At 50.5% G+C, this 13,583-nt stretch overlaps 3 protein-coding genes across 3 annotated transcripts; 1 reads left to right on the plus strand and 2 right to left on the minus strand.

Annotated features, from left to right (window-relative positions):
• Positions 1-3,164: 3,164 nt before the first annotated feature.
• Positions 3,165-4,488, minus strand: CGCS363_v001598 (uncharacterized protein; the record flags this gene model as incomplete). Its single annotated transcript, XM_036633447.1, has 3 exons — positions 3,165-4,187; positions 4,247-4,315; positions 4,381-4,488. 3 exons carry the CDS (start codon positions 4,486-4,488, stop codon positions 3,165-3,167), a joined length of 1,200 nt encoding a protein of 399 aa, XP_036501331.1.
• Positions 4,489-7,221: 2,733 nt separating this feature from the next.
• On the plus strand, positions 7,222-8,266 carry cctO-6 (Cyclochlorotine biosynthesis protein O; the record flags this gene model as incomplete). The annotated part of the gene is made up of 4 exons (XM_036633448.1): positions 7,222-7,531; positions 7,594-7,719; positions 7,780-8,013; positions 8,073-8,266. The coding sequence occupies 4 exons, from the start codon at positions 7,222-7,224 to the stop codon at positions 8,264-8,266; spliced, it is 864 nt and encodes a 287-aa protein (XP_036501330.1).
• A 1,532-nt stretch (positions 8,267-9,798) lies between these two features.
• Positions 9,799-11,422, minus strand: prlL-16 (MFS transporter prlL; the record flags this gene model as incomplete). Its single annotated transcript, XM_036633449.1, has 3 exons — positions 9,799-10,140; positions 10,203-11,206; positions 11,269-11,422. 3 exons carry the CDS (start codon positions 11,420-11,422, stop codon positions 9,799-9,801), a joined length of 1,500 nt encoding a protein of 499 aa, XP_036501319.1.
• Between the last annotated feature and the right edge of the window lie 2,161 nt (positions 11,423-13,583).

Raw genomic sequence — 13,583 nt, forward strand, 5'->3', positions numbered from 1 at the left:
TATATTAAAGTTTATTATAATACTAAGATAAGTAAGATTAATATAGTATTCTAAATATATATATAGTACCTTAAGATATAGAAAAGAAATCTAAAGTTATTAATAATAAATAATATATATAAAGTTAGTAATAGTTTATAGTTAAATATAATAAAGAAAAGCTTACTAGAGGTAATAAATTAATTAATTTAATATATTATTATTCTAAATAAATAGTATAACTACTTTCTATATAATATTTAATATAGCTTTCTACTTAGTATTAAGTGAGGATATAGTTATATTTAAGTAGGTTCTATGTTAGCTATAAAAAACTATAATTATAAAAGAGATCCCTCTACTAAAAGTAATTTTAATAGATTTTAATAAAGCATTAAAAAAAGTAGTAAGAGTTATTTTTAAGGTAGTACTATAGTAAATTTACTTATAGTATATACTGAAAAATATAATATTAAATATTAAGCAAAAGTAGGATAGTATTCTAGAGGAAGAGTTAGTTATAATATTAAATCTATATAACACAGCCTTATAACCTTATAATAATACCTAAATTAATAATAAATCTAGTGAAATTAAAGCTTCTAATTAGCTTAATTTAACTAAAATAAAGCTAGAAAATTTTAGTAGCTTTAATCTTAAAGCTAATATTACGCTTAATTTAGCTAATAAAGCTTCTAGCACTACTACTACCTAAGTTATATATTAACTTATCCCTTTAGAATTTCTACCTAATAATAACTTTATACCTCTATAACTTACTAATAATAACTCTCCTCCTCTTATAATTATCTCTATTATTACTAATAATAACTATAAATATTCTACTAATAGATTTCTCTATACTTAGAAGTTATACTACTATATAGCTACTAAGGAAGTATTTAATAAGTATTAGGCTAAGTTCTACTAGTTTTTTAAAAACTAACTATAGCTTATTAACTACCTCTCTAAAACCTACTTTCCTTTTCGCTAGTAGTTTATAGAGTATATAGTGAAAAATCTACGTAATTATAGTATTAAAGTTATATTATATACTAAGTTAGCTTATATAGAGCTTAAGAGTTATTTATATAACTATTTCTCTAACCTCTATAAGTTTTATAAGGCTATTATTAATATAGTGAAGTATAAATAATACTACTACTATAATTATATTAGTAATAAGAAACTTCAGTTTAAGCCTATTTATTATAATATACCTATAATATAGAATCTAATATTTTAGGTTAGTTTTAAAGTACTTAATATAATTTAGGTATAATTTAAAGTAGTATAGAAGGTCTTCCTTAATAAATTATATATATAGCACCTCTTACGTTATATTAGCTCTTTTTTAAAGTAGTAAGAGCTACTTTATTACTATAACCTTTTTAACTACCTTAAGAGTTATAATACTAAGTATCTATTAATGTATAATAATACTAACTACTATTAGTAGCTAAATTAAACCTTAATTTATTTATATTTACTACCTTAATTAAAATAATAACTAATACTATATTTTTAGTTTAAGATTATTACTCTCTATAAGGTAATATATAAGCTTAACCTTAATGTTATTAGGAACTATATTAACTACTAATAGGTAGCACTAGTTATTAATAATAATAATACGCTTTTTAGTAGGCTTATATAGCCCTTTAAGAGCTTTAATCTACTAATAGTTATTAACCTTCACGATATATTAACACACTATAAGCCCTCTAGCTAAGAGCAAAATATAATACTAATACTTATACTATTAGTTATATTATTATTAACTATATTAACTATATAACTATAAAAAAAGTAAAAAATAGCTATAGAGAGGGCTAATAAAGCTCTTACTACTTAGTTATAAGTATTAATATAAGCCTTAGTTAATATATTAATTTAGTAGTAATTTAATTAAATTACCTCCTTATTTACTATATAGTAAGTACTACTACTATTAGTTTTTCACTACTTACTATTTTCTCTAATCCTTTAGCTTTTACTTCACTAAAACTATAGCTAATTATTACTTTAGCCTTAGTTTAAGTTAATATAGCTAAGTTAGTATTACTTAATACCTCTATAGCCTTTAAATTAATAGTAATACTATTAGTAATATATTTAGTAGGTGTTATTACTACTATTACTTCTAAGGTTTCTATAAGATAGTTTTAAGTAATTTAAGTAGTTTTAAAGCTACTTTAGCTACTTTAGTAGTTAATTAATAAATAAATAAAAACGTTATATAAGTTACTTTATATAATAATTATTCTAGTATAGCTTACTACTAACTTTTATTTATAGCTATAATGCCCTAAAAGATGCCTAATTAGGCTTAAGAGGGTGCTAAAGAACAGACAGGGGGGTGCCAAATACTGCTACTCCTCAAGCAAACGACAAACGTCATGGCATCTCCCGGATATCTTCATTCCCGAAATATTTCTGCGCACGCAATTAATTGCGTCGAACTCCGGTCCACATTCGATTACCATGCAACAGCCGCCACGCACACAACGCGGACTTTGTGCCGAATTCCGCTCAAACTGCAAAGTCACCCTCCCGCGACGACTCGCGAACGCGAGAGCGAAGGGATGTTCCCGGCCACGCCGCGTGGCACATCCGCGCCGGCTCCGAGAAAATGCTTTGACATCATCCCAAGGAAAGGGAGGGCGGCCACACTTTGAGGCGAAACGCAAAATTCGTCGCAACACTTCGGGGGTTCATGCAACCAGCAAACGTACGGATATGGGACTGCTGCGACGCTGCTGGCCTTGCGACTGGGCGGTTTCACCCTTCGACGACGCACAAACACAACCCACCAATCGCTCAGTCTTTCTCACACACGAACAGCGAAGAACACAAAGGCACGTTTTGGCACATTCAAAGCACATTAGGTACCGTCATTATTACTGTAAAGATGTTATGGAAAAGGAAACCGAAAAGAGCTGATCTAGTCTACACACAACACTGAGGCTAAAGGAAAAAGAAGATGCAATTCCCGAATCCGAACCCGCCACCGAGTCCGAGGGTGGCAATTTTGGATTTCTCTCCCTCTTCCTAAGGAAAAGGGATCTCGGACTCTAAAGTACAGGGTGACGGGGGGACGCCGAGACCGTCTGAATAGTCAAGGGCACGCCCCAATGGTCAGAGCAAATCGTAGTTGGCCCCTTGCCTGCCAAATGGGAAACCCCTTAGGCGGTGAACGCAACGGCATCACCAGCAGCGGACTCGTCGCGGCGGTTGCGGTTGGCCTTCTTGGTCTTCTTGCCGCGGTGGTGGGGCTCGCGGGCCTCAATGGCGTGGTCAGCAGCATCGTCGACGGAAGCCTCATCGCGGCGGTTGCGGTTAGCCTTCTTGGTCTTCTTGCCGCGGTGGTGAGGCTCGCGGGCCTCGATGTCACGAGCCTCCAGAGCCTCGTCAGTGGTGGCCTCGTCACGGCGGTTGCGGTTGGCCTTCTTGGTCTTCTTGCCGCGGTGGTGGGGCTCACGAGCCTCAATGGAGTGGTCGGCGGCGTCATCAACAGTAGCCTCGTCGCGACGGTTGCGGTTGGCCTTCTTGGTCTTCTTGCCACGGTGGTGGGGCTCGCGGGCCTCAATGTCGCGGGCCTCAAGAGCCTCGTCGGTGGAAGCCTCGTCACGACGGTTGCGGTTGGCCTTCTTGGTCTTCTTGCCGCGGTGGTGGGGCTCACGAGCCTCGATGTCACGAGCCTCAAGAGCCTCGTCGGTGGAAGCCTCGTCACGACGGTTGCGGTTGGCCTTCTTGGTCTTCTTGCCGCGGTGGTGGGGCTCACGAGCCTCGATGTCACGAGCCTCAAGAGCCTCATCAGTGCTGGCCTCATCGCGGCGGTTGCGGTTGGCCTTCTTGGTCTTCTTGCCACGGTGGTGGGGCTCACGGGCCTCGATGTCGCGGGCCTCGAGGGCGTCATCGTGGGCACCCTCATCACGGCGGTTGCGGTTGGCCTTCTTCGTCTTCTTGCCGCGGTGGTGGGGCTCGCGGGCCTCGATGTCACGCTCCTCTACGGCAGCGTGGTCGACAGCCTCGTCGATGGAGGCCTCATCACGACGGTTGCGGTTGGCCTTCTTGGTCTTCTTGCCACGGTGGTGAGGCTCAGGCTCACGAGCCTCAATGTCACGGGCCTCAAGGGCATCCTCGACGATGGACTCGTCACGGCGGTTGCGGTTGGCCTTCTTGGTCTTCTTGCCGCGGTGGTGAGGCTGTGGTAGGTTGTTAGAACATGGGAAAGCTTTTGACCATATATAGACAAGCGTCTTACCTCACGAGCCTCGATGTTAACGGCCTGGGGCGCGGCAACGGCAGGAATGGCAAGTGCCAAGGCGGGAGCCTTAATTAACTCATATTAGCGCACATGTCCCCCACTGTATAAACTCATGATGGTGTCCAACTCACTACCACGCGTCTGGCAACCTCGCCATTGGGGATGAGGTTGAGGGACTGAACGCCCTGGACGGCAAGGATGCTCGCCAAGAGGAAGTGGCCGAAGGAAGGGTAATGCATCTTGATGGAAAAGGAATGGTAAGGCTGACCGGCAGCGAATGACAGCAACTGAAATTACAGAAAGGAAGAGAATGAAAAGTCGCGTCAAGCGATTAGGGGCCAACTGTGGAATGAGGTGGTTGAATGGTCGGATGTTTGTGGGCTGATGAGCGGGTTTGAGTGATTTATATCTAGCTCAAGTCTTCTCTCTCGTCCTCCAGAATCACTCCTGTGCCTGACGGGGGGGAGTGGATGGATGTGACATGGCCCCCCCTTCCGGCAGATGTCGTCCCCCAAACCTCATCGCGAGTTGTACGTCGGGGCAGGGGTCGGGGCCCCAAGTTTAGACGAATTCCTTCGACTTCGAAGGCGTCAAACTGTGATCGTCCTGCTCTGCTAGACCAGAAACGTCTCAGAGTTCGAGTGAAAGGGTCTAGAGGGGGGTGGTTGGTCACGGAGTTGGGGCACTGGGGGAGGGAAGAGAGACGGGCAGGCAGGGTCACGGGCTATGACGGCTTGTTCTGCAGACACAATGGAGAGAGTTGCTCGGACTGGGCTAGCCGTAGAGACGGGACACCATTCAAAACTGCCCCAGGACCACGCCTGGTGATGTCGAGGATCGTTGGGTAGTGCGGGGATGGGGCGGTCTGGGTGGCTTGCTGGGATTCGAGCCGTTACCCGCGTCTCTGCGTATTCCAGCGGCATGCGCTCGCTTCAACAAGCATAATATCTTATTGGCGATAGGAATGACCCTGGTTGGGCCTCGCTTACAGTTTCAGTCTGCGAGGAAGTCGGGCTAGGGGTGTTTTGTGGAGGCGCCTCTTTCTCGTTTGGTGGTTTGGGAACTTGGCAACGAGGGAATGACAGGGCTCCCAGCCAGATCTGATGCTAAGCCTGATCGACAGGCCGTTACGGAAGGTGTTCACGACACCGGCGCGGTCAGGGCGAGGGAACCAGAGGTGAAGAGGAGAGGGATGAGTGACCACTGAGAGACGAGGTGGTGTTGGGAGTGGACAAATGCGGCATGCGAGATTGGCTACGGTTAGTGAGAGAGCCGCACAGGGGGGGCGGTCGTCGGTCACCCCTCTGATACAGCAGCAGTCCCAGGCTGCCAAGACAATGACACGCCGAAGGTGGAAAAGAACCCGACTCGCAAGGTGTGGAAAACGAAGTGTTCCACTCTGGCAGCAGCGGCAGCAGCAGCAGCAGCAGCAGAGCGAATGTGAGGTTGCGGCAACAAGATGCCGGGGCGGTGTTGAGCCGCAGTGCCGCCCACCACCCTGCGGCCCTGCGCTGCCTGCCTCATGGGTGTGGCCCGGGCGCTTTCCCAGTTGGTGCAAGTCTCTGGCTGAAGATGGGACAAATTTGGGGGTAGACTTTGGTTCCTGGCTGAAGTCGAGGCGGGCAAGGGTGTGTGGTTGTCTGTCATTCAACCTAAGTCAAAGTGGTGGAAAGGTGGGATCGAGGTTTGGTGTTACCGTGTTGATGGGGGACACTAGTAAGGGGGGGCTAAAATCTCCGCAAAGCCAAGGCAGGCCCTGTCACGTCCCAGCTCCGCGTTTCGCCAGGCCCCTGTTCTGAGACACCGCACCAACGCCTCAGCTTGGCCAAACACGGGGACCCAGGCAAGCCCAGCCAGCCAGCCAGTCAGGCGAACGCACAGCTGAAGACGCCCTGCTGCGAGTGTGCAAGATTGGCTGCTTCAGTGCTTCTGCTGCTGCTGCTGCTGGCGCTGTTGTTCCCGCTGCTGCAGAACAAGACTCGCGCGAGATGCAACATCAACCTGGACCACCACCACCATCTCCACCTCCGTCACAATGGAGGACATCCCTCCATTCCCTCCATTGCATCCCTCACCCATGGATTGATTAGTTATCCCTTCTTTTCCCCCGACCTGTCGAGGCCCATCCATGATTGGACGAGCGATCCCGTTTTTCCCGCCCCGGCTGCGACGGCGCTGTAGTCCGCTCTGTGTCGTCTATTCTTGCTTTGGATGAAAGGTCACAATGGCCCGTCCGCAACTTCGCAACGAAGATCAAACAGCCCAAACGTTTCTGATGGCTGGATGACTTGCCCAGTGGCTGGCCCCGGTGGCTGTCGACATTACCCAGAAGCGGTGCGGACGGCGACTTTCTTGCCCAATTTTTCACTGTTAGCCTGTTCCCCCTGACGTTGACTTGACATGACAGCGTAAGCGAGGCCCAGGAGAGAAACAGCCGAACACAGTGAGAGACTCAGAGAGAGGCAGAGAGCCAAACCTGGAAGTGCCAATCTCGCGTCCTACTCTACCTTGTCTACATCACGCCTCTGCTATTGCTGCAAGTTCCAGCAACACCAAACACGGTCCATTGCAGACAAGCGCCCTTCGCCCCCCATCGATGGTTGACGGTCTGTGATCTCCCATCATTCTGGTAATCCGATTTTCGTGCCCGAAGCGGATCGTCTTGGCACTCGTCTCTTCTTACCTTCAGCGAAAGCACGCCGAGCGTCCCCCCTCGCCTAGCCTACTCTCTCTTCCTCTTTCTCTCCGTACCTCTCAATTCTTATCGTTTTGTTTGGTCATTCACTTCTCACTTCCCAAATCTCAACACCAAACAAACATCCTATCGTTGGGATTGATTTGTTGCGTGTCGTTACTTTCATTCTCTTCCCTAATTAGCACCTGGCGTGCGAGGACTTCTTTCACATAGTTACATTTTTGTTGTTGTCGTTTTCTTCTTTTTCTCTCTGCTTTTCTTTCAAACCAACTTAATCATGTCCGAAAAGATCTACCGAGAAGTGCCGCACGAGGAGGAGGAGGTCGAGAGCCTGGCCGGGAGCCTCAACACGGAGAACACGGAAAACACGGACCGGCCGGCGTCGACTTCGAGATGGAGGCGGATGAGGGTCGGCGATGAGATGCCGTGCAAAGAGAAGGCGCGTCTGCTCGTCGCGAGGTACTGGCCGTGGGCGGTCCACGGCCTGCTGCTGACGACGTCGATTACGTTCTTCGCGCTGGCGTTCTGCCTACGTTTCGGCAACAAGATCGACGACCAATACTTTGTCAAGAAGTACTCGTCATACTGTATGTCTTCTCCGTCATCAAGACATGTTTTGATTGAGGAGGAAGCTGACCCGAAAACACAGCCCCCGCCGCGGAAGTGGTCAAGTATCACAGCGAGAGGTGGAAGCTGCTCCCCATCATGGACTTCTCGCCGTTTGTTGGAGCCGGGTGGGAGGTTGACCGTGCATGGGACCACATCACCAACAATGGTAAGGCTTTCTAATGTAAAAGATGCATCGGCAGCTTCGCGATGACTGACTGGACTGCAGTTGGCGACCAGATGATCTCTCACGCAGAGCTCGTCAAGCTCGGCCTCGACCCCAAGTCCATCAAGATCACCAACCCCATCACGGGCGAGGAGGGATACCGCGCTGGCCTTGAGGTCTTCCACCAACTCCACTGCCTCAACCTCCTCCGCCAGTCGTCGTACCCCGAGTACTACAACAGAACCGAGGTTGGCGGCGACGTTCCCACCGACGCGGAGGACCTTCGCGGCCACATCGGTATGTTCATGAAACCCCGTATAATTCATCATCATCACTTAACTAACGCATCTCTACAGACCACTGCATCGAGGCCATCCGCATGAAACTCATGTGCGAGTCCGACATTGGCGTCTTCACCTTCAAGATGTACCCCGAGCTCCCCGTCGAGGGCCACTGGCCCGACTTCAGCACCCTGCACACCTGCCGCAACTTCGACGACATCCGCAACTGGGCCATGATTCATTCGGTGACGTTTGAGGATGAGGAATAGAGTTTTCGCTCTGCAGGCGGAAAAGGGCAGGCAAGACACATCCCGTGCGGAGGGAGGGATCCCCTTGATGGTTGGGTTGGCTTTGGTAGAGAAACACAAAAACGTTAAAATACATACATACAGCACATGAGCAGAGCGCGGCGTTGCATACAACTCAAAAAATAAAGCCTCAGCAAAGTTCATACGTCCAGCGCCGTAGGGCGCAGCGCGCGTACACACATGTGAGCGGGAAAGACGGAAGTTTCTTGGCTTCTGTCATATCGCGGGCCATATAAACTCAAGCTTGAGTTATGCTTTTCGGCATGAGAGGCCGACGATCAAATTCAATCTAGTAATCTCATCTTTCGGGGTCGAGGAGGAATTTGCTTCAGTCGAGGCCCTCAATAAGCTGTGATCCGGGCTCGCCTTCCAATCCACCAGCGCCAGCTGGTACCGACTGGACTCCCATCCAGTACCCGCCCTGATGGTCTAGCGGTATGATTCTCCCTTAGGGTTATCTTCGATAATCACGTCTGGGAGAGGTCCCAGGTTCGATCCCTGGTTAGGGCCCAATTCCTTTTTGGCGTCATATCGGAAGTTTTCTCGGCCGTCAGTGCAAGTTCGAGGCAGGCTGTTTGGTTTCGTTTTGCCTCACCTGTCAAAAATGCATCTAGAAACACCAGCGAATAACGGGCGGGAGGTGTGTCTGCTGACAGGGGCACTTATGCGCGATGCGGGTGCACGACTTAATTGAAGCCCGGTGCCTGTCTCGCCCTGGCCCTCCTCCTTTTTGTCTTTCCTACTTCAATAAACCCTTCCTCCCCCTCGCAAGTCCGCATGCTTTTGCAGCATCCTTGCATGGAACAAGGCCAACCCGGGCGCGCCACGACGAGACGAAATACTTCAGGGTTCCATGGGACGGAAGAAAATTCCCGAGGCCAGCATGTCTTGCTCGTTTTGAATCCTTCTTTTGTTCCGCGGAGCTTGCGCTGGCTTGGCGGATCGCGCATTCCGTGGAACGAGTTCGCGCGGTATGCGAGATAAGCTTCTTTCGTGAATCGTGCTCTCAGAGTTTGGCTAGCATACTTACATTACTACTTACAGCCATCTGCCGCCCGTTGGATCGCGCGGAACAATCGCGTGGAACATGGGGCCTAACTGTCCGTCACTGTCATCCCAGTGTCTTTCCATCTCGCAAGCTTTTGACTCGCATCGCCCACGAGAGCGCGCCCGTTCAACCCAGCCGGGCGGGATTGCCGTAAACGCGGGGGATGCTCCTCACGAAGTCAAGCACGGAAAAGGCGCGGCGGTCGGAAAGAAACATTGATTGATAATCGTTAAAACTTTAGATTGATTTTGTTTGTCTATCGACCCCTAACCACGGGGTTTTACTGTATCCAGGGGTATCTCTTCCTCTCCTTCCTCTCTCTGTGTCTATCACTCTTTAATCCACATGAATCCATTACAACAACACAAAACTAGGCCGCGCTCGCCAAACTAAATCCAAAACCGCATATATCATTTTTTGTCCGGTGGATGGCGAAGATGCCGGCCTAGACATCCTCGACGTCCTTCTTGGTCACGATGCCGAGCTGCTTGTTCATGATCTCGTCCGGGTCGCCGGCGCCGGCGTCCAGGACCTCGAGGTTGCCCTGGGCGTCCTTGGTGCCGGTGCGGTAGCCCGAGTGGCTGCCGAAGACGTACCAGACGTAGCCGGCGAGCAGGGCGGTGGTGGCGAGGAAGGCGAAGATGGTCCAGTTGCCCATGCTGTACATGGGGGAGTCGGTGCTGGGGAAGAGGAAGGGGGCGGAGATGCCGCCCGTGTTGGCGATGGCGATCATGCCTCCCGTCGCGAGGGCGGTGGCGGTGGAACCTTGAACGGTTGCGGTGCGGTGCTATTTTTCATATTAGCTTCTGACAATCTTGATTATTGACATGTTTCGTGGGCTAAACTTACAGCAACGAAGGGGAGGACGGCGGCGTTGGTGCAGGCGATGATGCACACCGCAAAGTAGCGCACACCCCAGTGCTTCACGATGGCGAGGAGCAGGTATCCGATGGAGACGAAGATGAGGGCGCCGATGACGTGGCGGGAGCGCTCCTTGGTCTTGTCGCTGTGCAGGCAGTTGCCGATGATAATGAACATGGCGAAGACGTTGGGCGGGACGGTGAGCAGCTGGGCGTTGTACCCCTTGAAGCCGAGCGAGGAGACGATCGTGGGCGCGAAGTAGCCGAAGGCGTTGAGCGAGTTGGTCATGAGGAAGTACATGACGGCGAAGAGCCAGAAGAAGGGGTCGGCGAGGGTGGACTTTGCGACCTTGCTGTCCCAGTGCTTGTCGCTCATGGAGGGCGCGTAGGGGCCGAGGCGCTTGACGGCGAAGGCGCGCTCCTCGGGGGTGAGCCAGGCGGCGGTCTGCGGGTAGTCGGGCAGCATGAACCAGACCATGACGCCGACAATGACGGCGGGGATGCCCTCGAGGATGAAGAGCCACTGCCAGCCGGTGAGGCCGCCCTTCTTGTTGAGGAAGGAGATGCCCGTGGCGAGGAGGCCGCCGAAGGCGCCGGCGACGGCGACGGAGGAGGCGAAGATGGCCATGCGGGTCGCGCGCTCTTCGGGTTTGTACCAGAAGCAGAGGTACATCATGATACCCGGGAAGAAGCCGGCCTCGGCGAGGCCGAGCATGATGCGGACGGCGAGGAGGCCGCCGTAGGTCGTGCAGGCGGCGGTGCAGATGGTGACGATGCCCCAGGAGACCATGATGCGGGAGATCCACTTGGAGGGGGAGAAGTACTTGAGCATGATGTTGGAGGGGAACTCCATGAGAACGTAGGGGACGAAGAAGAGCGCGACGGCGACGTTGTAGCGGGAGCCGGTGAGGTTGAGCATCGTGACGATGTTGTCTTCGGGGGTGTCGTTGTTGAGTGTGCGGGCGTTACCGAGGTTGACGCGGTCGAGGTAGTCTAGATGGTGTCAGTTGATTGGCCTAGGTCTGGGAGACTTTCTGGGGGGTTGATGGACATACTCAGGAGGTATGTGATGCAAATCCAGGGGAGGATGCGGAGATCCTGCTTCCTGACGATGCGCTTCTCCATCTCCTTGTCGGCGAGGTCGACAGTCTCCAGGCCGGGCACGTCCAGGGACGGCGCCGGGGAGAACATTGCTTTCCAGTCAACCATCTTGGCGGATGATACGGAAGGTGCTGCTTGTCGAAAGTTCGGTGAGGTCGCGGTGAGGGTTGTCGATCTAGTTAAAGGATTGGGCCCTGAGAGTTGAGTCAGGGGTTGATCTATAGTCGACGACCAGTGGACCTTGTCGAACCCGTTGTGATGACGGCTAATTGTCGAAGTTGTTGATGACTTGCAGTTCATCCAGAAACCATCAACCCGTGGGCAGAGGGAGTCGAGAGGTTGTTATAAGTTGACAACCCCTGACAGTTCCGCGTGGATGGTACGATCCATTCCGACATCCGCCCGCGAAGTTCTCCATAATAGTGCGTATCCCACCCCGCGAGCTATCTGTTTTAGAAACTGCATTTGTACAACCAAAATGTCTTCTCTTCCCTGTGGTGGTGGCTCTTTTCCTTATCTCTGTCTCTGCAAGTCATTGACAGAGTTCGGGGGTTCTCTCCGCCGCCTAGAGAATGATGAAGCGCTTGGGCGAAGTCAATTGGTAAATGCCGGCGGGGGAGATAACGCATTCGCCAATCAGATGCCGCGCACTACTCTAGATAAGGTCAAGTCTGGGCAAAAAAAAGTTGTCAGTTCCGGGGACGACCCCGGACTCGGGAGGGAGAACCATTTCCCAGGCCTGAGATTGAGCGCTTGTCCTGACATGTCAATAGTCTTCTTCTCGGCCTGCGTCCGGTCCTCGGGCAAGCTAACTGAAAATTTGCGAACAAAGAAGGCGAATGGCGGCAACACACATGCCACAAATGTGAGAACATGAGAACAGATGCATCTAGAAGCCCTGTCAGATATGCCGCATTTCCGTGGCGGTCAGGCCGAATTAGACGCATCTCAGAGGGCCAATTCCTACTTCTGCGGCTGTCAGCCTGTCGCTTGCCAAGTCTGCAGATGCAAAGACATGAGGATATTATTCAAGACTTCTCCGTGGGTCTCCGGGACAGTGGACTTAGATCGAAAGGGGGGCCGTTCGTGCATGATGCAGCGCAGCAAGCGGAGTGCAGCATCTCATTGCTTCGGGAGACCACGCTCTTCCTTATCGCCGGATCCATAGAGAGGCTTAGGGTTGTCCCTTGTTAAAGGGCTCCTTTCTTCGGATATTCGTTCCAGCTGCTGTGCCTCTTTCTCGAGCTCTCGATATTACACCCGCGGAGGGAGGCCGCATACAAGAAATCCTGTTCGTCTCATCTCGTTGACGTCGGGGTTGCTGACTCGCGCACCAAGGAACCGGCGGTTTGGCGCTCGGTGATGGCTGCTGATAACGGCCTGCTGGCGTGGCGTGGGAGAAGCGGCGTTCTCGCGACGCCTCTTTGGTGGCAATTGCAAGCGGTTCCTTGAATCGTCCTAGGTATTACTCGCCGGACGACTATTACACGAAGCGATTTGATCAAGATGGGCCCATCTACGCGTACTATGTGCCAACCCCCGTTCCCCGCCACCGGGCTCCATTCACACGTGAGAGCCACGGTTCACCTAACCCATGATGACATGAGTTCCTTGGTGAATAAGGCATTCAGGTAAGCAAACCTCTATGAGAATGATCGAAAGAAAGGCGACGCATGCTCTGGATTATCGCTTACAAAAGCGAAAAAGACCTGGTCTTGCGTCTGCCGAGATGTCTAGGCATCACCGACAGCGCGGGATGTGGCGCCATGTCGTCTCCGTACTTCGGCATGCTGCTGTCTGATCTGGGAGTCTGAGGGATATGATGACGATAGAGCTTTACTTTACACTATTGAAGATGAGTTGTAAGACGAATGCGATATCAGAGACCCGAAGAGAGGGCCCCAGGGCAATGGCCCGATGGGCGGCGCGCGAGACACAGACACATGCGCGCGACGCCCGCCGGCGGCCTTATTCTAAGTGGCTGCAGCCCTAGGCCCGCTGCCCGGCGGGCATGAGTGGGTCCGCCCTGAGCCGATCGGCAAAGATGCAGCGGAGAGAAGGAGTTCCAGCTCTTTGCAGGTCTCTCTTTACGGACCAGGCACCCGTAAGCATCATTTCAGCCGTTGACAACTCGTGTTAAGTTAATTATCAAGGGAGTTTCCGGAAGTTCGGAAGCTAACCACTGTAATTGTCCTGCACCTTTCAACTTTGATGATCATCGGCGACGTTTGAGATTCATCACTCGTAGCCGAGGCCGCCAAACACAGCC

Source organism: Colletotrichum siamense (genome assembly GCF_013390195.1).
Source record: "Colletotrichum siamense strain Cg363 chromosome Unknown KSG_Cg363_contig01, whole genome shotgun sequence".
NCBI lineage: Eukaryota > Fungi > Ascomycota > Sordariomycetes > Glomerellales > Glomerellaceae > Colletotrichum > Colletotrichum siamense.